At 42.3% G+C, this 25,410-nt stretch overlaps 1 protein-coding gene across 6 annotated transcripts in view; it reads right to left on the reverse strand.

Annotated features, from left to right (window-relative positions):
• Positions 1-25,410, reverse strand: part of SNX25 (sorting nexin 25) — a 116,623-nt gene that overhangs the window by 6,061 nt on the left and 85,152 nt on the right. For 2 of the 6 annotated variants that reach the window (XM_082444799.1, XM_082444796.1), the window contains 8 exons: positions 23,782-23,913; positions 21,478-21,750; positions 17,881-18,045; positions 14,869-15,000; positions 11,678-11,818; positions 8,762-8,875; positions 4,284-4,448; positions 2,376-2,493 (listed from right to left, as the gene is read on the reverse strand). In XM_082444799.1, coding sequence (XP_082300925.1) covers positions 2,376-2,493; positions 4,284-4,448; positions 8,762-8,875; positions 11,678-11,818; positions 14,869-15,000; positions 17,881-18,045; positions 21,478-21,750; positions 23,782-23,913 — 1,240 coding nt within the window. The other 4 variants (XM_082444801.1, XM_082444797.1, XM_082444800.1 and 1 more) reach the window with 4 other exon arrangements.

The following is a 25,410-nucleotide window of genomic DNA, read 5'->3' on the forward strand; positions in this document are numbered from 1 at the left end:
GACTGGTTAGAAATGTTTAAAACAGCTGTACTTCTGGTCCATTTTCATAAACTGAACTAGAGCAGGAACCAAAAACAGCTCTGCTACAGATTCTCTCCCATCACTGATGCCCCTGACTCCACTACATTTTCCTACCTTCCCTAGTCCCCACTCCAACACAGAATAGCCCCATTATTCTTTCCAAGGACTCATTCGTTTAAAGCCATGGAGGCAGCTGTAGCAACACTAGGATTTTGCTGATGGCAAATATGTCACATCTCATTATCAATGATGTTCAATTTATTCCCCTCTGGAAAGTCACTAGCAAACCCAAATATTCTGAGCAGGCACATGAGGGAGGAAATGCACACCACAGAGAGAGGACTTTGAGCCCTACTCCTGCCCTGACTGCCTCTGACGCATCCACCAGCCTTCTCAATCTCTTTGTGTCGCAGAGAACACGCTGACCAAAGGCTAAGCCGGTGCTTCCTCATTCTTACTGACTCTGTGGGAGACGGGGAGGAGTCATGATTTAATAGGCAGATTTCACTGAGGAGGAGCCAGACTTGGGGTGGGGGCGGAGAACTGTTTTTTTCTGCCTATACTGAACCAAGTTAAACATCAGCATACATCTTAAAGTGTTGCAAATACGGACCAGCTATAGCTTTTTCATCTGAAAGGATCCTTAATACTTGGACGATATTCCATCATGTGGATATTTCTCAATTTAACTATCACCCATTTCTGAATTTAGCTTAGTTCCAATTTTTCCTTACTGTAATTATGCTCAAATGAACATGCTTATATATAAATCTCTGCCTGGAGTTTAGAATTTGTGTCTATTGCTTAATGTGAATTACATTTTTGAAACCATTATGTTGTAAATTCACTGAAGGAAGAATCTACCTCTGAGATATTTTTGTTTCCCCTATGGAGCTATATCTAAAACATAAGCTCCCAAAGTGTTTGCTGATTATTTTAAGATTTGGCTTAGAGGAAGAAAAAGTTCAATGACCAAAACAATTAATCCCAGCACTGAAAATTTTCTTGCCTATTCATTCATTCATTCATCCATCCATCCATCCATCCATCCATCCATCCATCCAAGCATTGTCACTGATCACCTACTATGGATCAATCGTTGTAAAGATACCGAGGATTAAAAGACATAAAAGACGCGCTCAAGTCGATAACAGCACTTGAAGTTTCCTCATCTGCGAAGAATTCTTTAAGCGACATGTTAAGGGATATATAAATAAGAAGCGATGCACAGCTGGCTTCCTGTATAGGACCAACTCCCAGCCCATGTTCTCTGCCCCAGGGGAAAAGATGCTCACCCAAGTGGGCAGAGCCAGCACGTCCTCCGAGCAACGTGCTACCGGCTGGAGCACTGCTGTGCCTTGCGGGACCTCGCTCCGCTCGTGCACTTCCTCTGCTAGGCGCTCAGCGGTGCCTTTGGGCACCTGGCACGCCTCTGGCTAGGACTCGAGGCTCCAGGTGTGACCGAGTATGCTGGCGGCGTGATTTACAGGTTGGGGACTGTGGAAGGTGAGGGTGGGCAGAGAGTCCTATTCAGGACTCAAGACTAAATAAAGCCAAGAAGTACTGTTTGACCTTTCACCCCGGTACCGCTTCGGGAGAGAGGCACTTGTGCAGGTCTTAACAAAAGAGTATTTTGACCCTCTTTTTGCTCTTGTTTCTTCTAAGTACCTCTCCCTCAGGAACGATTAGGGTAGGATTTCTCAACTTGGCACTGCTGTCGTTTGGGGCAGGACAGCTCTTTGCTGGGGGCCGCCCTGTGCGCTGGAGGACGCGTAGCAGCCCTGGCCCCCACACACGAGATGCCAGTGGCACCCTCCCACGAGCTGTGACCACCAGAAGTGTTTCCAGACATGCCAAACGTCCCCTGGGGACAAAACTCCCGCACGCCTGCACGCATGACCGCTCCTCTCGGGAGGAGAGGAGGCTGAAAGCAGGCTTGGGCATCCCTGCGCCCCTGGCCGCGTACTCACCTTGAACAACAGGGCTCTTCCTCTGCTACGCAAAATTAGCGTTTGTATACCTTTTGGTGATGAAGCAATGAGGCTGTGCTAAGTCACAGAAAAAGAAATTCAAAGCATTCCAGCTTTCTGCATACAGAGGAACATGGTGCAGGGTAAAGCAGGACCCTAAGTTCCATGAGTACGGGGATATCTGTCCTAAGGTTGTGTCCTCAGATCCTACCTTGGTATCTGATTGGCCTGTAAAAGTATTTGCTGAATGAATATAAATACATGTCTGATTCAGGAACAAAGGGATATTCAGTGTGTGTGTGTGTGTGTGTGTGTGTGTGTGTGTGTGTGTGTGTGTAACCACTTAACCAGCAAACACCACTGAATAGTAACAAAGAAGCTTACTTCCTCGAAGTTCAAAAATCTCTCCAATCAGCATGAAACATGGTTCAGCCAAGGAGTCTTTCCTTCCATCCATGTCATCACCATAATCTGACAGGTCACTGTCCTCCTCTGCCTCCTCCTGGGGGAACAGTAAAGCCACAGGAAGCAGGTCACTCATCCAAGGAAGGTGATACGTTCTCCTTCTCCCAGTATCAATTCCGAACGATGCACTTATGGTTCAACCTCACACAATCCTTCAACTTCCCTACATGCAGAAACCTATGCATTTTCACAAAGAGGCCAAAGTGTATCTAAACTCAGGGCATAGCTTGATCCTAAAGCCTTATTCAAGGTCTAAAATAATTTTGAAAAGCCTCTGTCACTGTATTAATGAGGCGTGAATTCGTAGATAACAAAACAGCTTCTAACCATTTTGAGTTTTAAAAGTAAGGCTTTTTAACTTGAAATACTTTAAATTCACTGTTTTTTTAAAGACATGTATAATTTAAAGTAATTTAGTTATTTTTAAAGCTGTGATTCAAGCTTTTATTCTGTACTTCAGCTAGTCTCACTTCTTGATCTGCACATCAGCAAATTTCAGTTGAAAACTCATTCATGCCAGGCAGCAGGCTAGTGCCAACGAGTGTGGCGTGGATCCCGACTTTGAGAGGCCCTTAGCTCTGCGGGGCGGTGGCCAGTATACACGTGGCTGTTTCTCCAAGCAGGGCGAAGAGCTGCAGCAGGGGTGCAGACATTAGGCAGTGGAAGGACAGCTGAGGAAGTTCGTTCGGATGTGTGCAGGGGGGCAGCTGAAGCTGCGGGAGCAAGCAGCGGCCTAACGACAGGGCTTCGGGGGCGTGATGAGCAGAGGAGGGGGCTGAGAAGTCACAGAGGCCGGAGGGGTGCCGCCAACCTCACGGCTGCACTGCAAGTCCAGCAACATCACATGCTGCAGGCGCTGGAGAAGCCGCAGCCCGGGAGGAGGCTGCTGGTCGGCCACTGGCCTGCCTTCAGAGAGCAGTTTCCCCGACTGACTGGGCCACAGGGTGAATCCCAAGAGGTTCAGGGATAAACGGGAGGTGATGGAGGGGAGGGGCCAAGTACGGCCAGACGTGACACGTGTGGCGTGCAGGAAAGAGGCGGGGAGGTGCCCAGGAGGGAGGCAGGCAGGCATGGGGACCCTCTGTGGTTCGCGGGCTCTGCTCCAGCTCAGGACGCGGTACAGCAGACGCGCCTTTCCATGGTTACTTCCTTCTGTCCAAGCTCATTAAACCAATTCTGGTGAAGAGGCGGTGGCGTTTGGCATTGAACTAAGGAGACGCCACATTTCGGAGATGGTCTCGTGCAACTTGTTGGAGAGCCGAACGAGGGGCCGCAGGCCTCAGGCAAGTAAGAAGCCCCCGAGGGAAGCCCGAGGGCCAGGTATGAGCTCGCAAATGTCTGCAGTCTCTCTCTAGTCACTCCTTTGCCCACCCACATCACTGTGAGGTTCATCTTGCTTCAGGACATGACACGGCTTGCCATTCCCTGAGATAAAACCTAAACTCCTCAGCCCGGCTCGGCCTTGCCCCTCCTCCTACTCTTGGCCTCATTTCCGTCAGCCCCCACTCCCGAAGCCCTCCCCGTCCAAAGACCTGCTGACTGTTTCCCAAACACACTCTCCTCTCCTGAACCTCAACATTAGTGCCAACTCCTCCGCAATGACGGCCCCCGGCCCGGGCCACCTCCCATAGAGGGGCTCCATCCACAGGCCCCTCACCTACCTTGTTACCAACCCTGTCCCCACACACGACAGCCATGGTAGTTCAAGGTATTTGCTTTCTCCCCCTTTGTAGCAGGCCTTCCACAAATACCTGCCACATCAAACAGCCTCCCAGAAGACGTCTGCTTAAATATGCTTCAAAAACATACAACCTTCAGACAGCTCACCTCCTGATGGGAGAAGAAGTCGCGAGGGAGTCTTTCCAGAAATGAGGACAATGAAAAAGTGGATTTTTTCCCCTGCACGTCGATAACCTTGAGGTAGTCAGGAGAAGGGCTCAAAAAGGCATAAAGTGCTTCACTCTGACACAGTCTTTCATCTGAAAGCAGACTCTGCGGGAGAGAGAGGATTAAGTCCTCCTGCGTGGTTCGTCGCGCGCTGGGCGCCACCAGGAGCAAAGGCAAAGACGTGACTGTCCCGGGAATTTACTTTCATCGCAATTCTGAACCTAAAACCACTTCCCTTTCCTCCTGAAATAAAATATATTAGATCAGTTCTCACTGAGCTTGATGGCAAACAGCGCTCTGTGGGTTAACTGGGGCGCCCTGATCGTGCCCAGGGCGACGTGAAGTCTCACTGTGCGAACCGCCTGCGGGTCCAGGGGCTGCCGCCTTTGAAAGTCATCTGTGGGCTTCCCTGGTGGCGCAGTGGTTGAGAATCTGCCTGCCAATGCAGGGGACACGGGTTCGAGCCCTGGTCTGGGAAGATCTCACATGCCGCAGAGCAACTAGGCCCGTGTGCCACAACTATTGAGCCTGTGCGTCTGGAGCCTGTGCTACCACAAGAGAGACCGCGACAGTGAGAGGCCCGCGCACCGCGATGAAGATTGGCCCCCACTTGCCACAACTGGAGAAAGCCCTCGCACAGAAACGAAGACCCAACACAGTCATAAATAAATAAATAAATAAATAAATAAATAAATAAATAAAAGTCATCTGTGTTTTTCGCACACTCCCCAGGGATCCCACCCAACCCTTTCATGGCTACGTGCGGACTTTGTACATCAGCTGAAGAAAGAGCTCTGGCTTGTCACATGGTGGTAATTGCCTGCCAGGCAGTAGTTTTCTGTCCCTGTGCTCCACCTTCCACAGGCAGTGTATGTTTACATAATTTTATAACTGTTTTTATTGGCCCGTAAACTGGAAATTTGCTCAAGTTCTCTGTACTTCTCTGGCCTTAGGAGAAAGGAAAGGAGAACATGCATCAAGTTTACGTACAAAGCAAGTGCTACCAGTAAGACAGGAAAATTAACAATGTGACCACAAGAATGTGTAAATGTCTGGTACTCACAGATACAGGGTTTAGGAATAAATGAACCAATGAGAAATCCTGCCCCATGGATGATGTAACCCCCCTGGGGGGCTGGAACACTGGGGTTCTGATGGCAGAACCCTCTCTGCTGGGAGAACAAGTTACATTCTGGTCCCAGAGGAGTTGGTCCCTGATGTTCACATTATATTTGTTCAGACGAAGCTTGAAATCTGATAAACCCTGTGACCCTCCCTAGAAAAGCACCTCCGAGCGTGCCCAATAGTGCCACACTGGGGACGGGGGTCCCGGGGCACCCACCCCACCCCCGCATTCCAGTGGTTGTCAGCTTCCTGTGTCCTGCGGAAGACTGGCCTGAAGATGCAGGTTCTGCCTCAGACGTGGGGAAGGAGATTTAGGGGACAGGCAGTTGGGGTCACTACTGTCTTCCCGGGCAGGCCCCTGAGCTTTTATTCCTTTTGTAGAGCATTAAATGCTCAGTTGTATGTGAGGGTGGATTAGGAGGAGTGAGATAGTCTCCTTCCACCTTGATTTCCTTTAGCTAATCTCCACTCCAACACTCTTTTATCAAATAGTAGGAAATGATAACCAATGTAAGTCTCAAATAATGCAAGCAACATAAATAAGGAAATCATTAAGGATGACAAGTCTTTGGACTGAGTTATATTCTATCATGAAGGAAAATAACCAAATTGAACATGTATGAGAAGTTAGAAATGTTCTCAAAGATTATGTCTATGGGGCAAGGTATAATTGGGATCTTGTCTCATCTTTAAGCTGAGAATATAATCCTAATCCCCACTCCTTCCCCCCAAAGGCTTAGAGCACGTTGTTCTACACAGGTGGAGCCTCTAAGAGGACTAGTCAGTGGAAGATGAGGAGAGTAAAACATTCCAGGAAGAGCGAACAGCACACGCACACCCAGAAGTGGGTACCGCGCTACTGCGGGGACGGCTAGAGTAAGCTGCCTGTGTGTGAGGGACGACTGGCTAGATTATTATCTATTATCAGTATACCTCAAAGGGAACCATGTGTCATGTATAAATACTCACACAAACATACACTCAATGGAATCCTCTTTTCTGGAAGGTCCTGTGGACCTAATAATATCTGCCTTTCAGACTAAACCTTTTGCATCTTGCTTTTCCTGTTTGCAGCTGGTGGGATGATATTTTGAAACTTCAGTCTGCTGTGTAATCTACCTAAAGTTATTAAATAGTGAGCACTTTCACATAAAGTCTTTGAGGAAATGAAAAGCAATTTAAACCATTACTTTCTGACTTACAGTCCTCTTGATCAAAAGACAAATGGCCCCTTGAGATGCCCCTTCCACCTCTTCAGGCCCCAGCCTCGCCCACGCCACCTACTGGCAGCGCAGAGCACATGCTTCTCTTGGCACCAGGGCAGGAATCACTAACCCATTTCCATCACCAGCAACCCAACAGGGGCACGAGTGACCCCTCCCCGCATCCCCAAAAGTGCAGGGGGCACCCCAGTCTCTGCAGCACAACTGGAAAGGCAGCTGAAGGGCTGGAAGCACCGAACAACCCGAGACCCTCCCTCCCCCAACAGCAGAGGCTGGAAGGAAAGGGAAGCATCAGCTGCAAGATCCCAGAGCTACACACGTGGGGCTTCACAAGCTTGGATTTTGAATAATACATATTCGTTTCACAAACAAGACCTTTTAGTTCATCTGAACGATTTAATCAGGTACAATGCTTGAGTGGGTTTAATATTTCCTAGATGTTCTGAATCAGCAACGAGATGGTAATATTTCAGTTTTAAATTCTCTCCTGTAATAGCATTTAAACATTAATGATTCTCTATTCCAGTTCTGCCATAATTAAACTCGGAAAGTTTTTCAAAGGTGCAATTATTTTATTTCCTGAGGGAAATATATACATATACATATATATATACACATACACATTTATATATTTATAAAAAATACATATATATTTAGAGAGAGATGAATATATGAGAGAAAAATAGTTAGAAACACTTGCGAGGGAACTCTAGCTAAAATGTACCTACTTTAAGTATGATTCACACCCTGATCCAACTGAATATAACATAACCTTTACTAAGAATCTGGCAACATCCGTTATTAAGTCTCAGGACGTCTAGCTACTACTGCATTGGCAAAAAGTGTTTCACAAGGCAAAGGTCCATGCCCCCCAAGAACTATACGGGCTTTGGGGGCCATGGTGTGAGCAACTTAAGTATACCCTGAATACAGAGGCCCCAGCTAAGGAAAAAATAAATAGTGGTTTGCTACTGGAGACAGCATACCTTTGTCCGGTCTTATGCTCTAAAGATAGAGTGAAAGAAACCAGTTATGCATTTAGAGAAAATAAGGAGACTATCTTTAGAACCTTGCAGTAGGCAAGGATTTCTCCACAAGCACAAAAGGCATTCACCACAAAAGGAAAAAAAATGGATAAATTGGACTAAATTAAAATTGAGAATTTATGCTCATTAAGAGACCGAAAAGGCAACCCACAGAAAGAAGATAGCCACAGCACATATGCTCTGACAAGAGACGCACATCCAAAACACACACGAAACTCCTGCAAAGCGATACGGAAAAGACAGGCAACACGACAGAAGAGCAGACGCAACTTTAACTTCACAAAAGAAACCGTCCAGTGTGGAGTGAACAGAAGCCCGCATGCCGCTGGTGAGAATGTACAAACCGCTACGGCCACTCAGAAAAACTGAAAAACCCAAATGCCTAGGGATTCCCCAGCAGCTATCCACCAAAAGCCAAGCGCTGGCAGCTCATTAACAGCCTCCGCTGGAAACTCTCCGAATGCCCATCAACACGAGCAGGAACAGACTGCAGGGGGTTCACGCCAGGAGAAGCCCATTCAACAATGAAAACGAGAACAAAAATGAAACCAAAGAACGGTCTGCAACTGAAACAGCCCTATGGGAGGACCTCAGGCCCATGATCCCGAGTGAAGGGGGTCCACGCCCTGTGACTCCGCTCATGTGAAGTTCAAAACCAGCTGTAACTGCGTGGTCGTGAGTCGGGACCACGGTTACCTGTGGTGACGCTGGCGGGACTGGTGACACTGTCTCTGGGACTAGGTGCTAGTTACGAGGGTGTGTCCAGTTTGTGAAAATGGAGAAAGCCGTATACGTGGTATCTGCATTTTCTGTCTGTAGAGTATACATATATATACACACATACACATATATATATAGCACCAAAAAAAAAAAACCCCAGAACCCAAAACCAAAGATATTTTGAGGCTCTGTCCTGACCTGTGAGAACAGGAGCAAACAGGCAAACTCTTAGAATGATGACAGTTCAACCCCCAATAACCCCCAAATAACTAATTTTCCTCCCATATCCAGAAAGTTTGCTTACCTGTAAAAACTTATTTAATTGATTCTTTGACTTTTCCATAAACTTTTGATCTACAGATTTGAAAGGCAGCTTGCTAAGAGAAGGCAACTGGACTTTTTTTAAAGAAGGGAAACACTGTGAGGGGAAAAAAATTAAATGTTAGTATATTGAAATTACATTTAAATCTTTAAAAAAATTTTAGATTTTTAATAAGAACAAACCGAGTATCCTCTTCCTATACTAGGTTCCTCTGAGACTGAAGGCCTTGAAAACCTACCGGTTCTAACCAGGCTCAAGGAATCCGGAGGAACAGGACATGTGATGAAAAAAGCTAACGCCCGTCCCTGGACTTACAAACGCCTGGAAGCTGGAAACTGTGGAGCTGGGCTGGGAAGGTGGGTCTGCACCACAGGCACGGAGCACAGTGTGTGGGGTACGGACACGTGGCTCCCAGCAAGGGCTTTTCTCTTAGAATGTGTTTTGTTTACAACGTCTCTGTAAAAAGTTATCAAGGTTGACAAAAGAAGACCATGGAAAGAAAGAATAACTCAGGCTGTAGCTTTATTACTGCCTTTCAAGGGCAAACTGCAGAATGTAAATATATTAATAATAATAAAATATGTTAACAGATAATAAACTTCCGTTTGTGGATTAAATCCTGAGTTCTGCCAGACACTGTGCTAGAGGCTTGGTGTGTGTACAGCTCTGAGTCACCCCTATTTTACATGTGAGACGACTGAGGGTCAGGAGTGAAACCCACATCCATCTGACCGTAAAGTCTGATCTCAGTGCCAATGCCCGCAGGACTCTGCAGTCTGCCCCTCAGACGCCAGGAGGACAGTGGGTTCCAAATGCTCCAGACGCTGCCTCTTCACTAAGGCACTGGGGCCACTGGAATATGCTGACTAGATCACTGGTGCTGAAAAGTAAGTGAGCACAGAGTCTGCCTGCAACGGCCTTCCCTCCTGCTGTTTTCAGGGTCACAGCAGCCCCGCCAGGGACCTATCACAGCTGTCAACAGGAAGAGTTCTTCCAAAAAATGAAAACTCCAAAAAAAACAAAAGAAGTAAGAAAAGAAAAAACTCACACAATAGGAAATACCAAAGGTGAGAGAAGAACCCCAGGAATCAGGCCACAGAGGAAGAAGGATAATGAGACAAAAGGACAGACGTGAAATTTTATAAGGCTTGTTTCCTCTAATGCTTCAGAGCAATTGTTTTTGATAGAAATTACTGATTAAAAGTGTTTTTAAAATATCACCCTAGAAGAAAAGGTGAAAGGAAACAGACATATTTCCTTTGCAAAAGAAGGGTCTGAGAGGTGACTGTAGGGTTTTACCAGCATCAGTTCATTCTGAGCAAGAGAAAAATGGACTTAAATGAAGGTAGAAACAACTGAAGAACCCTTTAATTGCTGGGGTAAAGGGCAATTAGCTCCAGCAGATGGACAGTTAGAGAAGATGCAACTCCTGAGAAAAATGGGAAAATCATGAATGGAAACTAAGACAACCTGGATTCTAGTCCTGGTTTGGCCATCATGTATACATCCTACGATGAGTCAGTTAAACTCTCTGGGATCACGTTCCCTCATCTATCAAATAAAAGAACTGACCTAGATTAGTAGCTTTCAAACATTTTAAACTAAAATCCACAGTAGGAAATACACACCACATTGCAACCCACAATGCACATGCAGATACATGCATCTATATATTATATAATACACACACCTAGACGTAACAATACACACACCCAAACATATACACATCCATACATGCAATACACATATCCATACATGCAATATACACATCCATATATGCAATATACACACCCATACTTATACACACCCAGACATACAATACACACACCCAGACATATACACATCCATACATGCAATACACATATCCATACATGCAATATACACATCCATATATGCAATATACACACCCATACTTATACACACCCAGACATATACACATCCATATATGCAATATACACACCCATACTTATACACACCCAGACATATACACATCCATATATGCAATATACACACCCATACTTATACACACCCAGACATATACACATCCATATATGCAATATACACACCCATACTTATACACACCCAGACATACAATACACACACCCAGACATATACACATCCATATATGCAATATACACACCCATACTTATAATATACACACGCATACTTATAATATATACACCCATAAAACTGAAGCAAAAGTACCATGAAACAACGCTCATTACTACTACTACTGTAACTACTACTACTAAAAACAAATAATGTTTACTATGTGCAGCACATTCTTCTAAATGCTCTGTACACGCTTATTCCCCTCATTCTTACAACAGCTCTGTGAGATAGGTAAGGAAGGCACTATTAATATCTGTATTCTACTGACAAGGAAAAAGAGGTATAAAGAGAGAGAGCGACAGGCCCAGGTCACAGAGCCGGCAAACAGTAAAGCGAGGATCCACACTGGATCCAACTCGAGCAGCCTGGCTGCAGAGTCTGTGCTCTCAACCACCGCACTCTACTGGTTCAATTCCTCCATGTGACGAAATGCAATATATTCTATCCTCTTTCTAGTGCTGCAACCCAGAATTGATCTCACTACCCCCAGTGGGTCACAACTGGCAGCTCTGAAACCACTGGCCATCGATGCTCCCCAGCTCTCCTCCAGCTCTGGGGTTCTGGGGGGTCCAACGGAGGTCAGACAATTATCTATCCTGAAGGATTTAGACTAGACTAGATGGTTGATCTTCAAGTAAATTTCTAAACGTCAAGCTGAAAATGCCACTTTGCCAGTATCAACAGCAAAGGAGAAAGATGGATCAGTTTCTTTGTGTGTAAAAATTGAAATGAGCTCTTAAATCTCTTCTTCAGTTATTCTAAATCTGTGTTCACAAGAATTCATACCTCACTAAGTTTCCGGTGTAAATTCTGAAACTCACTGAGCCTTCTGGGGACCGTCCAGTTCTTAGTTTCAACTCCTCCAACTTCTTGTAAGCTTACCATGACAAAGTAACAGGGCATTTGTTCACCATTCTCTTCTGTAACCTTGGAAAAACAGACAAACACAACAGCAACGAAAAGCATGGTGAGCGACACGGTAGGCAAGACATTTAAGTGGCCCCCAGGGTCTCCCTCTCCCTGGTATGTATGCCCCACGTGGTCCCAGGACTTGAAAATGATGGGGTCTAGTCTGGCAGTTAGGGTATGTTACATGGACAGCCAACCTTCAACTAGGGCCTAATCCTAACCATATGGGCCCTTTCAAAGCAGAGGGATTTCTCTGGCGAGTAGCAGAAGAGGAATCAGAGGAAGCACGAGAAAGATCTGACACGTTGTGCCACTGTGAAGACGGAGAGGGCCACGCGGAAAGGGTCTGGGAGTGTTGCCAGGAACTGAGGGCAACATCGTGCTGACGGCAAAAGAACAGAGTCCTCAGTCCCACAACCACCAGGAACTGAGTCCTGCCAACGACCTGAATGGACCTGGAAGTGGATTTTCCCCAGATTCTCCAGACAAGAACTCAGTCTGGCCAGCAACCTGATTTCAGCCTTACGATGCAGAGAACACAGTCAGACAGCGCTGGACTTTCAACCTACAGAATTGTGAGCTAATAAACAGGTGATGTTTTGAGCCATGAAATGCGTGGTAATTTGCTGTGCAGCAAAAGAAAACTAACATAGCAGACTTAACATCCTAACTGGGTTTCCTTGAAAAAGCAAATTAACAGGAAGCGAACAGGTGTGAGAGACCAAAACCTCTCTCAGAGAAGGATGAGAGCTTCCCCAGTTTAATACAGGATTCCACAAACTGTGATTTCCATTTTCGAGAAATTTCACATTGGGAGACCTAATTTCCCTTACCTCCCAACTTAAGATAATTCTTAAACACTTACACACACACCCTATCATAATTCAGAATAGCCACCATTGCTCTTAATGTAAATGGATAACAGAAGAAACAAAAAGAAAATACATTGAATCTAAGCTTGAATTAGTGTCATGAACCGAATTAGAGACAAAGAATCAACACAAAGGCAAGGGAAGGAGACGCCGGACTTGCTGAGCACCAGCTGAGCCCCACCAGGTAGGACCACCGTCCCTCTGTGAGGACGGGAGGTGGAGGCCAGCACACAGCTCACAGCGGCTCAGCCCGTCTCAGAGCTCCAGGGAGGCTGGCACGAGGTAAACACATCCTCCACACGTCCCCACACGGGGCTGCTTCGTGAACTCTCGGCAGTCAGGTGACCCCTCTGGGTCCATTTCCTTTATCTCTTCGGGGACCAAGGTCGCGGCCAGCTCCTGAGTGATAACTGATCACCAGGGCAAAGGGCCTTGTGAGGGTTTTTCCTCCTCTCCTCCCTCCCTCAGTATTTGCCTTTGGAAGATAGTTATAATAAACTGTGAAATGTCAGAGGCAGCTCTAGGCAAAGGTGAGAAGGTGACAGAATGTGTGTTCTCTGCCCTCCAAGGGCCTCCTCTGTTACCTTTTGACATCACATCCCCTGAGCCCCCCTTCCTAGATGTCCATCCCAGAGATAACTCCATCTGCGGTGACCAAGCGTTTCTACATGGTATTCCAGGCTCTGTGCAACCTTCCCTACCCACTGCCCTCACCTCCCCTCAAGAAAGGTATCTGGCCCTGCAGCTCACCTTAAAGGGAGGCTCAACAAGCACCAAAGACACACTAAGGGCACTTGGTAAGCTCTCACGTAACACGTGTGCTTTCAGGCTGGCTCCTGGAGAACATGCGTGGTTTTGCTGCCTAAACTAGAAGGGAATTTAAGATTGTGAATTCTAAGCCCTTCCCCTGGTAAGAGTGTCAGGCCACTGAGTTGATGGGAAAAGCAGGGATGGACACATAAGTTGGGCAGACGGGCACTTGCAAATCTCAGGAGCTGAGTATTTGACCAGCCATTTGAGGCAATGATGGGGCCAAACAGTCACAATGACTTACTCAGGATCTTGTCATTTGTGTGCTATACGGTGGACTGGACTTTCTTTTTTTTTTTAATTAATTTTATTGGAGTAGAGTTGATTTACAATGTTGTGTTAGTTTCAGGTGTACAGCAAAGTGATTCAGTTATACATATACATATATTCATTCTTTTTCAGATTCTTTTCCCATATAGATTATTACAGAATATTGAGTAGAGTTCCCTGTGCTATACAGTAGGTCCTTGCTGGTTATCTATCTTACATATAGTAGTGTATGTGTGTGTTCATCCCAAACTCCTATTTTATCCCCGCCCCACCACCCTGTTTCCCCTTTGGTAACCATAAGTTTCCTTTAGAAATCTGTGAGTCTGTTTCTTTTGTAAATAAGTTAATTTATATCATTTTTTTAAATTAGATTCTACATATGAGTGACATCATATGATATCTGTCTTTCTCTGTCTGACTTACTTCACTTAGTAACATCACCTCTGGGTACGCTGTACCTGACCTTCATCTCCAGGTTCCGACAGTCGGGCAGGTGGGAAGGAAGGAGTTGTCAATACTAACAATGTAAATGCATAGAAATATCTTTCCTTTAAATGAAATCATTTTTACAGACAAAAGAAAAGGGATACAGTGTATTCTGAAAACTATTATCCCATATCCCTCAGAGAATAGCAAAATATTTTCTACTTCAAGGGAAAAATATTCATTATTAAAGATCTGAGAGCTATTGACATTTGAGCCACTGAAGTCAGCAGGACGCATCAATCAGAAACACATTTAAAATTTTTCATCTCCAAAGTCAAGCAGTGCTTTCCATTTTATTTCAACCCTCAGTGGAAAAGTAAATTGGTAATTCAAGGACATTAATTTTTCCTATCTGAAAGTTGCTTATGATTCCAATGAACAAGGACAACTTTCTGTCTGAAGTGGAGGGAGATCAGATCTACACCAGGCAACCCAGTAACAGCTCCCAGTCATGAACAAGAGTGAAAATATGGGGTGAGGAAGGCAAGACCAATGCAGTCTAGAAGAATGAATATAAGTTTTCTATTCCCAACCTTAATTATTTGGAACAAAATCTTGTCTGATAAAGTCAAACTTAAAACTTGGGAAATAAATACCTAATAAACTGGGAAGAAAAGCAGACAAACCTACCTCTCCACTGGTGATGGAGGCTTTCCACATACCAAGGTTCTCACACCACCAATCTGTTCTTGCCATGTGCAGCTGAAGTTCTGTGCGTTCTTTCTCTATTAGAATTATTTCCTCCTTCAACTTAGAAACAATCTGCCACAGGAAAAACATCCTGGGAGTTATGAAACCATCTAAAATGCTATGCAATTCAGCAAAGTAGCAGGATACAAAATCAACACACAAAAATCAGCTGTGTTTCTATACACCAGCAATGAATAATTCAAAAAGAAAATAAGAAAACAATTCCATTTACAATAGCATAAAAAATAATAAAATACTTAGGAATGAACTTAAGCAAGGAGGTGAAAGACTTCTATGATGAAAACTACAAAACACTGATGAAAGAAGTTAAAGGAGACATAAATAAATGGAAAGACATCCCATGTTCATGGATTGGAAGACTAAATATTGCTAAGACTCAATGCTACCCAAAGCAATCCACAGTTTCAACACAATCTCTATCAAAATTCCAATGATGTTTTTGCACAAATAGAAAAATCCATCCTAAAATTCATGTGGAATCTCAAGGGAAACTGAATAGCCAAAACAATCCTGAAGAAGAACCACAAAGTTGAAGGACTTACACTTCCTGATTTCAAAATTTACTGCAAAGCTACACTAATCAAAACGGTATGCTATTGGCATAAAGACAGACATACACCAATGGAATAGAATAGACAGCCAAGAAATAAACCCTTGCATATATGATCAAATGATTTTCAACAAGGGTGCCAAGACCGTAAGTGGGAAAGGACAGTCTTTTCCACAAATGGTGTTGAGAAAACTGGATCATCACCACATGCAAAACAATGGAGTTGGGCCCTTACATAATACCATATACAAAGGTTAACTCAAAATAGATCAAAGACCTACTCGTAAGGCTAAAACTATAAAATTCTTAGAAGAAAACATGGAGGAGTTTCATGACATGGGATTGGCAATGATTTCTTGGCTATGACACCAAAGGCACAGGCAACAAGAGAAAATACAGGCAAACTGGACTTCATAAATTTTTAAAACTTTTGTGCAAAGAACACTATCACAGTAAAAAGGCAACTCACAGAATGGGAGAAAATATTTGCAAATCACTTATTTGATAGGGGGCTAATATCCAGAATATATAGAGAACTCCTAAAACTCAACAACAAAAAACAACCTGATTCAAAAATGGGCAGTGTACTTGAATAGACATTTCTCCAGAGAAAACAGATAAATAGCCAAAAAGCACATAAAAAGATGCTCAACATTACTAATCATTAGGGAAATGCAAATCAAAACCACAGTGAGATACCACCTCACACCCATTAGAACAAATGCTATCAAAAAACAGAAAGTAACAAGTGCCGGTAAGGATACCGAGAAACTGGAACCTTTATGTGCTGCTGCTGAGAAGGTAAAATGGTGCAGTCACTATTGAAAACAATACAGAGATTCCTAAAAAATTAAAAACAGAACTACCATATGACCCAGCAATACCCCAAAGAAGTGGAAGCAGGGTCTTGAGATATTTGTACATCCATGTTCAAGGCAGCATTTCTTACCATAGCCAAAATGTGGAAGCAAACCAAGTGTCCATCAATGGATAAATGAATAAACAAAATGTTGTATATACATGCAATTGAATATTAGCCTTAAAAAGGAATGAAATTCTGACACATGCTATCATATGGATGAATCTTGAGTACATTATGCTAAGGGAAACAAACCAGTCACAAAACGACAAACACTGAATGATTCTACTCACAGGAGGTACTTAGAGTAGTTAGATTCATAAGAGGCAAAGGGAGAATGGTGGTTGCCAGGGACTGGGGGTAAGGAGATGGGGAATTACTGTTTACTGGGTATAGAGTTTCAGTTTTGCAAGATGAAAAGGAATTCTGGAGATGGATGGTGGTGCTGGTTATACAACAATGTGAATATACTTAATGCCAGTGAATTGTACACATGGTAAGTTTTAGGTAAATTTTATGTTATGTATACTTGGCTACAATTTTAAAAAATAAATAATTAAAAAAATTTCTATGCTCACCGTCTCCTTGGATCTCTTTTAATGAGAAAACCTATAAGGTTATGCAACTCTGTAGTTTGAGGACAGCAGCTTTGCCTCAACTTTGCCTCATGGCTGCATGTTCAGCTCTCCTAAACATGCAGCCCACAAGGACCCTCCTCAGAAAGCCTGCAGGAAGCACATCCTGCATTTTATCATCAGTAAGGGCTGTAATGTTCGGTTCCACAGTCAGCACATTTGCTCCCCAAGGGCAGGTGTTAGACTCTGTTTCACTGATTCTTCATGGTGACCAGCATAGCCTCCTGCACTTACTCATCACTCAGGCTTCTGAATGCACATTCAGAAAGTGCCAGAGGAGATCACTTTGGGAAAGCAAAGAGTGCCAGCCATTCCTACGTTAGGGAAACCTCCTTTTTCGACCAAAGAGGCATGAACACAAAGCAAAAAGCCACACCACCCCCTTGGGTGTGAGGAATGCCAGAGAGTGAGATGCTGTTTACATTTTTTAAACTTTCAAATTCTTTTGGTTTCTAGCGAAACAATCTATTTCTTGCATAATTCTGGGAGGTGCTCTAAGTTGTACTCGCAGTGTTCAAAAGAAAAAAAATTTTTAAGACTGTCCTTGCAGAGTTAACTCACTTCCAGAAACAACTGTGGCACAAGGGGAAGCTCGGCCCCTTCCCCAAAGGCACTGTAGGCAAGTCGGACAAAAGACACAGAGTTACAGCTGAGGATGGGAAAGAACCCCAAATCATAATAGATAAAAGACAAATGCTTTGCTAATTCTATACTAGAAGCAAAAACAGAAACAAAAAACAAAAAACAAAAAACAAAAAAAGCCAATGGAACTTAGAGTTGAAATTCTTTTTAAAGAAACACTTCTCAACATAAACTGAAAACTACTATTTATCAAATTAGAAAAATGGAAACTTTTTAAAAGACAACCTTGAAAGCAGAAGAGTTACCTTCTTGTCAGGTTTTGGTGCATTTTGAATAGAATTTAGAGCTTGCCTCTTATAGTCAAGTTTCTCATTTAGTTCTCGCAGTTTGTTTACAGCAAAACTGGTTTGTTCATTAATCCGACTGGTGCCTTCATCCACAGATGCCTCACCAGCCTCACCTCCTGGGTCCTGGGGAAAAACATCACATGACCCACCGTATCTTATCGTGGTGGAATAGTCCCTAAGTATCACCTATAGTATAGGTTCTAGATCATTACAGCACACTGCTCCAAAGCACTGGATTCCACTAAGGATCTATGGTAGAAAGCCTAGAAGTAGCCTGTTTTTTCTCAGCTAAGTGAAAAAGCAAAGGATCAATATTTAGAATCAAAGTAACTGGTATTTGGAATTGCAGTGAAAAAAAAGAAACATTTAATAGCCTAGCGAAAGGCCACACCACTATTTCCCAAATGGTATACCCAAGGGAACCTGCACAGAACAAGGAAGGCAACTGAGTTATCTTCCCAACTCAACCCAAATGTTCTGTGCCTAAACGTGACAAAAAACAGAGACCTGGCTTCGTTTTGGTCTCCTAAGAATATTATGAAAAATTCATGCGTGTCCCTTTAAAATAGAATTTCCGGGCTTCCCTGGTGGCGCGGTGGTTGAGAATCTGCCTGCCAATGCAAGGGACACGGATTCGAGCCCTGGTCCGGGAAGATCCCACATGCCACGGAGCAACTAAGCCTGTGCGCTACTGAGCCTGTGCTCTAGAGCCCGCGAGCCACAACTACTGAGCCCATGCGCTGCATCTACTGACGTCCCGTGCTCTAGGGCCTGTGCTCCGCAACAAGAGAAGCCACCGCACCGCAACGAAGAGTAGCCCCCGCTTGCCGCAACTAGAGAAAGCCCGCGCACAGCAACGAAGACCCAACACAGCCAAAAATAATAAATAAATGAAAATAAATAAATTTTTTAAAAAAAGATGTGCATGTCTTAATCTTCAGAACCTATGAATACATTAAAATAGAATTTCCAAATTCCCACTAGTGAAAGTATTTTCAGTATACACTTTGCTCAGTCCTTATTTTTACTAATCAACAGGTAGATTATTTTACAAGTAAAATGGTTAGCATTGAAAGTGACTTAAGATTCATAAAGGTCTACATAATTTGGAAAAACCTGAACAGATTACCAACAAATAGCATATCAGTCATTAGATTCATGAGCAGCAACAGCATGAAGAGAACTGCTGAGAACTGTCTTCTGGTTCATGTACTCCCTAACTTTCTTCCAGATTTTTTTTTCTGATTTTTATTAATTGTAACAAACAGTAAAAGAAATTTTTCAAAGAAAAATAAGTATTAATAATCACAGAACACCAAGCATTTTTGTATATTCTTTCTAACCCTTGCCCATGAGTATATATATTATGACATCATCCTACTCCTTGTATACATTCAAGAGGGTATTCTGCCTTTTTCGTATAATATACAAGGCTGTATATTTGAGGGTACTGTAGTCTTCAAAGTTATAAGTGCTATGGCTGCATAGTATTCTATGAATTGATAATATACTGAGGCATATCCCTATTGCTATGGGTTGATTCTGCTTTTTTGCCTTCCCAGATACTAAAATAAACTCCACAGTGCATACACTTTTTTTTTTTTCCTACATTTTAGTTCTTTTCACAGGGTAAGTTTCTAGAAGTGGGACTACTGGAACAAAGAGTAGGAGCTTTCAAAAGCTCAGTGAGGGCTTCCCTGGTGGCGCAGTGGTTGGGAGTCCTCCTGCCAATGCAGGGGACACGGGTTCGAGCCCTGGCCCGGGAAGATCCCACATGTCGCAGAGCAACTAAGCTCGTGCACCACAACTACTGAGCCTGTGCTCTAGAGGCCGCGAGCCACAAGTACTGAGCCCGTGCACCACAACTACTGAAGCCTGTGTGCCTAGAGCCCATGCTTCACAACAAGAGAAGCCACCGCAATGAAAAGCCCGTGCACCGCAATGAAGAGTAGCCCCCGCTCACTGCAACTAGAGAAAGCCCGCACGCAACAACGAAGACCCAAGGCAGCCAAAAATAAATAAATAAATTAATTAATTAATTAATTAATTAACAAAATAAAAACCAGGTTGAGACGTTGGACCAAAGGTGGGAGGGGGAGGGGGAAGGGGAGGGGGAGGGGGAGGGGGGGAGGAAAGAAAAAGATCCGTGATACACACCACCCTTCTTTGAATCCTAGGCAAAGCTGCACATTTTTTCATGTTTGTTTACTATTTATTACCTTTCATATTAACTGTCAGTTCAAGTCCTTATTCAATTTATCTGTTGGGTATTATAATTTGGACAAACTTTTCACAACATTTGAATACTAACCATTTTAATTTCTGAGGTAGAGAGATTGGTTTGTTTTAGCTGTGCTATCCTAAAAATAAAATGCAATGAGTAACGAGTCTTGGACCAATTAGTTCAGTGGTTTTATACACTGAAAATGTAAAGAACTAAGTAACAAAACTTTTTTTCAAAAGTCTGAATGAATGAATTTACCAACAGTTCAGAGACATCTGCTTCTAATACCATCATGAACAAGTACCTGATTCCTCAGGGCTTGAGATACAGTGAACTGGACAGAAAGAAAGAATCCAAGATAAATTACAATCTTTCTATGGAAGGTGATTCTAAAACACTTTTCCTTTGTACCTTCAAAACCTTCAAACTCATATAGGTCATTAGTAGTAAAAGGGAGATGGCAACTGGGGCTATCCAAAATGATCCAGGACACTATAAGAAAATTAGACTTCAGGTATGGCTGGACAAGGTTTCTTTCAAAACATCTTAGTTTCATCTGATTTTTTTTAAACTCCAAAATATTTCCTGCAGGCTCTTCCTGCATTCTCTCCCTCTCCTCATTTCTTCCCCATCCTTTCTGTCTGTTCTCCAGCTGGACTGTTGTGCTAATAATGACTCTCTTACTTCGTCACAAATGTCCCACCCCACAGATTTTCTGCCCTCACTTGTCAGGAGTCAAACCCAGCTGTGTCTCAGGCAGACAGAGCAGGGGGCGGTCTCTGACTCAGCACCAGGTGGTGGTACCCAGCTGGTCAGAAGGACAAAGACAGAAGTGAGGACGAGAAGCAACAAGGAAATTCAACTTAAAGTTCCACTTAATGTGCTGTATGCTAAGACACAGAGAATGGACTTGAGGACACGGGGAGGGGGAAGGGTGAGCTGGGACAAAGTGAGAGAGTGGCATGGACATATATACACTACCAAACGTAAAATAGATAGCTAGAGGGAAGCAGCCACATAGCACAGGGAGATCAGCTCGGTGTTCTGTGACCACCTAGAGGGGTGGGATAGGGAGGGTGGGAGGCAGATGCAAGAGGGAGGAGATATGGGGATATATGTATATGTATAGCTGATTCACTTTGTTATACAGCAGGAACTAACACAACATTGTACAGCAATTATACTCCAATAAAGATGTTAAAAAAAAAAAAAGGTGCTGTATGCCAAAAGATAAAGGTGCACACCAAATCTGGCTCACACAATCTGCACCCACATAATCATAGTCAAAGCTTATCCACTCAAAAGGGAGCAGAAAGTTAAACGTGACTCACCATTTCATCCTTGTTGGAAATCAACTGGGAGACATGTTTTTCTTCCTCTTTTATCATCAATTTCTCATATAGGTCACTGACAATAAATGAAGGGTAATACCTATCCTTCAGCGTCTCATAAACGTCTCCCTGGATTTTGCGGAACACTTCAATTCCTTTATTTCCTACAAGACACTGCTGGATTTCTTTGTAAAGTGATTTTTCCACAGATATTTCTTTGCTCTCCACGAAGAAATTCTGGTAAATTTCACCAACTAATTGTGGAATTTCGTTCTGAAAAGAAAGGAAGATGAAGAAGGAGAAAGTAAGAAATACCATCTCTGAGAAAAATTATTTTCTTCTGAATTCTCTGCATTTTAAAGGTGGAAGGGAGACATGTAGAATGTGGGATGAGTGCGCAAAGGCTTTTGTGGGCACATTCAGGGCCAAGGGGTGAGTGTCAGACCCTGAAAAAACAACTGGTTCCTTAAAAGGAACACTTTACGTTGAACAGTTAACAAATGTAATTTCTTTTTAATGCTGGAAGGAAAAAAATAAGAATGAGAACAGTTCTCTTCTTGCAGTGGATTCCTTCTCATAAATCTCAGTTCCACAGCAATACAATTTATCAGCTAAATTCAGTATGACTTCTTCATCTAGTATAAATAATTAGAAATGCCAACTTCTCACTCCAGAAGAAAGTCAATATAATAATTGTGTAATTAAAGAAAGCAAGAGAAATATTCTTCAGAATGATGACTTCCTACATTGTAATCAAGCTTGTATTACACAGCTTGGTTTTAAACAAGGTCTCCGCCTAAGTGTACTAAGCCTAATCAGGAAGTGCAAACATCTGATTAACATAACCTTTACATTTCCGCTATAGACAACTTATTAACTCTAGAAATGTTATGAAAAGTCTTCGACGGTAGCAAAAAATGTAGACAAACAACTTAACGAATATTATGAATATAACAAGCAATCCAGAAGTTTTACATCCAAATCAGTGTTGCTAGGTCAAAATATAGCTATTTGAGGAAGCTATATCCTCTTATTGCATTGACATTTTTCAACTTGTCTTCAGTAGTTTAGGAAAATTTTTTAGATTGCTCTTTTCAATATTCCTCTGAGAGCAGCCAAGAATCAAGTTTGTAGTCAAGTCTGGTAAATAAAATATGTAATAAAGTTGGCAAATATAATATTGAGTGAAATGAGGTAATTTGTGCCTTATAAATTAACAATGAAAGACATTCCTAAGAAGATTTAAAAATACTATGAGACTGGATTTAGTTCCTTAACCAAAGTAGTTTGTAATTTATGATGTATTTTAAGTTGGTATTCAGCCCTAGCAACATTCATATGAAGTGCAAATGAGTAATTTAATGTACATAGTGCTGTTTATGCTTACTTTAATAAGCCTCTCAAGAGTGACATGGACATATACACACTACCAAATGTAAAATAGCTAGCTAGTGGGAAGCAGCCACGTAGCACAGGGAGATCAGCTCAGTGCTTTGTGACCACCTAGGGGGGTGGGATAGGGAGGGTGGGAGGGAGACGCAAGAGGGAGGAGATATGGGGATATATGCACATGTATAGCTGATTCACTTTGTTTTAAAGCAGAAACTAACACACCATTGTAAAGCAATTACACTCCAATAAAAATGTTAAAAATAAATAAATAAGCCTCTCAAAATGCATGTATTATATATTTGTACATATTGTTATATATGTTTTTAGACATATATATACACACATATATGTTTCACATTCTTCAATTTAATTCTTAAATATATATTGAGAACTTGCCAAGTGCAAAACACAATGCTTATTGTTGGGCTTTGCGCTGTAATAGGCATCTGTAACCAAAAATTATTTTTTGTCTTCCTTAACACAATCATATTTTAAATTAAATAAAAGGAGGACAGTTGTGTAAAATGTGCAAATTATGATATTAAAAATAACAAGGTTATGAGATTGAAGTATAGGTGATAAGACCAAATTTATTATAACAGCCATGTGGGTAAAGTATATGCCTTTTTTATAATGGGTTAAAAAATAACTACCTGAAACTAAATTCAATAATTGGCGATATTTGTAAATCTTTTTTCCTTGACTACACATTCAAAAGCACTTTTTGTAAAAATGAAATCTAATTCTATTTGCCATTATGGGCTAGAACATAATGCCAATAATATATTTGGTTTAAAGTATCCCTTTAATGTATCTTATCTTACAGCTTTATTGAGAAACACAGACATACTGCCTAACATACAAGTTTTCATCAGCTAGTGATGAATATTCCTTCGGGCCTATATATCCTACCTTGTTAGCATTCTTTAAATATTCCACAGACTCCCAAAAGCTCATCAGAGCTCTCTTGTCCATCCTTTCCATGTACGTTCGAAAGTGCTCTCGGTAGGAAGTACTGGCCAAGATATCTTCGAAATGAAGAATCTATGAAGGGAATTTAAGAGAAAGTTTTTAAAAATCAATTTTTTTTTTTTTAACAAACTCATTTATTTATTTATTTATTTTTGGCTGTGTTGGGTCTTCGTTTCTGTGCGAGGGCTTTCTCTAGTTGCGGCAAGCGGGGGCCACTCTTCATCGCGGTGCGCGGGCCTCTAACTATCGTGGCCTCTCTTGTTGCGGAGCACAGGCTCCAGACGCGCAGGCTCAGTAGTTGTGGCTCACGGGCCTAGTTGCTCCGCGGCATGTGGGATCTTCCCAGACCAGGGCTCGAACTCGTGTCCCCTGCTTTAGCAGGCAGATTCTCAACCACTGCGCCACCAGGGAAGCCCCAAAAATCAAACTTTAAATATCAGTTTGCTTTAACTTCCAATGGATTAACTTCTACATTCAGGAAAAAATGTCTCATTTTCTAAGTTCATAGTCAGTGTAATACAGTACTTCTCTCACCTTCCTAAATTTTAAATTAAAAAGGTTTATTGAATATTCAAAATGCACATATTCAATAAATACCAATTTTCTATTAATCATTCACTCATTCAGCAAAAGATTTATTTGGCATCTACTCTGTATCAGGCACATTTCTAGGAAATGAAAGAGACAAAAATCCCTGCCTTACGGGATGTATTGCTAAAAGCAATCGTGCCAATAATAGAAAAAGTGAAGAGAAATATATAAAAGACCAGGAAGCTGGAGCCTAATAATTTGGCATTTTTGTTTTCCATCCTATTTTCATATAGCTGAGGAAATCTACAAATGATTTCATACCTTGTCCTTTTGTTTATAATATCACATTCATTTAAAAAAATCTTTTGTATGCATCATTTTAATTGGCCCATAAAAGTATTGTAGAGATGTATCAAAATTACTCCTTTGTTTACTATTTTGAATGCTTACAGAAAAGAAAAACCACTATCTGAAGACACAGTGAGATCAATCTTGAGTATGGACTGCTATAATATGAGAAAGCAGGTGAGCTTCATAATAATTCATGACTCAACTAGGAGAAATGCCTCAAATTAATTTAGAAGGAATTTAACTCCTATACCCTTAGTTATTAATTAGTAATAAAAATGATGTCTATGTATACTTCAACGAAAAGAAAACTTACATTTAAGATTTTTAAAATTAATATTGTGGCGATTGGAAAAATTTCAGAAATGTTACCAGTTAAGATCTTTCTAAAATCAAGTGCATATGATCAATGCATGTTCAACTCTTTCTGCCACTGACAGTAAATCCTCAATCTGTTTTGTGGGCAGAAAGGGGCAGGCATTTTTCTAACAACTTTTGATAACTAAGTAATCAAAAGTGATCCCTTGCTACAGACCATTAATATTTAGGATTTAGTTTACTAACTTTGGGAGACCGTAGCATGTATCCTCACTTTATGTAAACCTACCAGTGAAGCATTTTTAAATACAAACCCTAACTGTACAGGCTCCAAAGAAGTCTGAAGGCTCCCATATCAACTCTGGCTAGGAA

Source organism: Balaenoptera physalus (genome assembly GCF_965194825.1).
Source record: "Balaenoptera physalus genome assembly, chromosome: 21".
Classification (NCBI taxonomy): domain Eukaryota; kingdom Metazoa; phylum Chordata; class Mammalia; order Artiodactyla; family Balaenopteridae; genus Balaenoptera; species Balaenoptera physalus.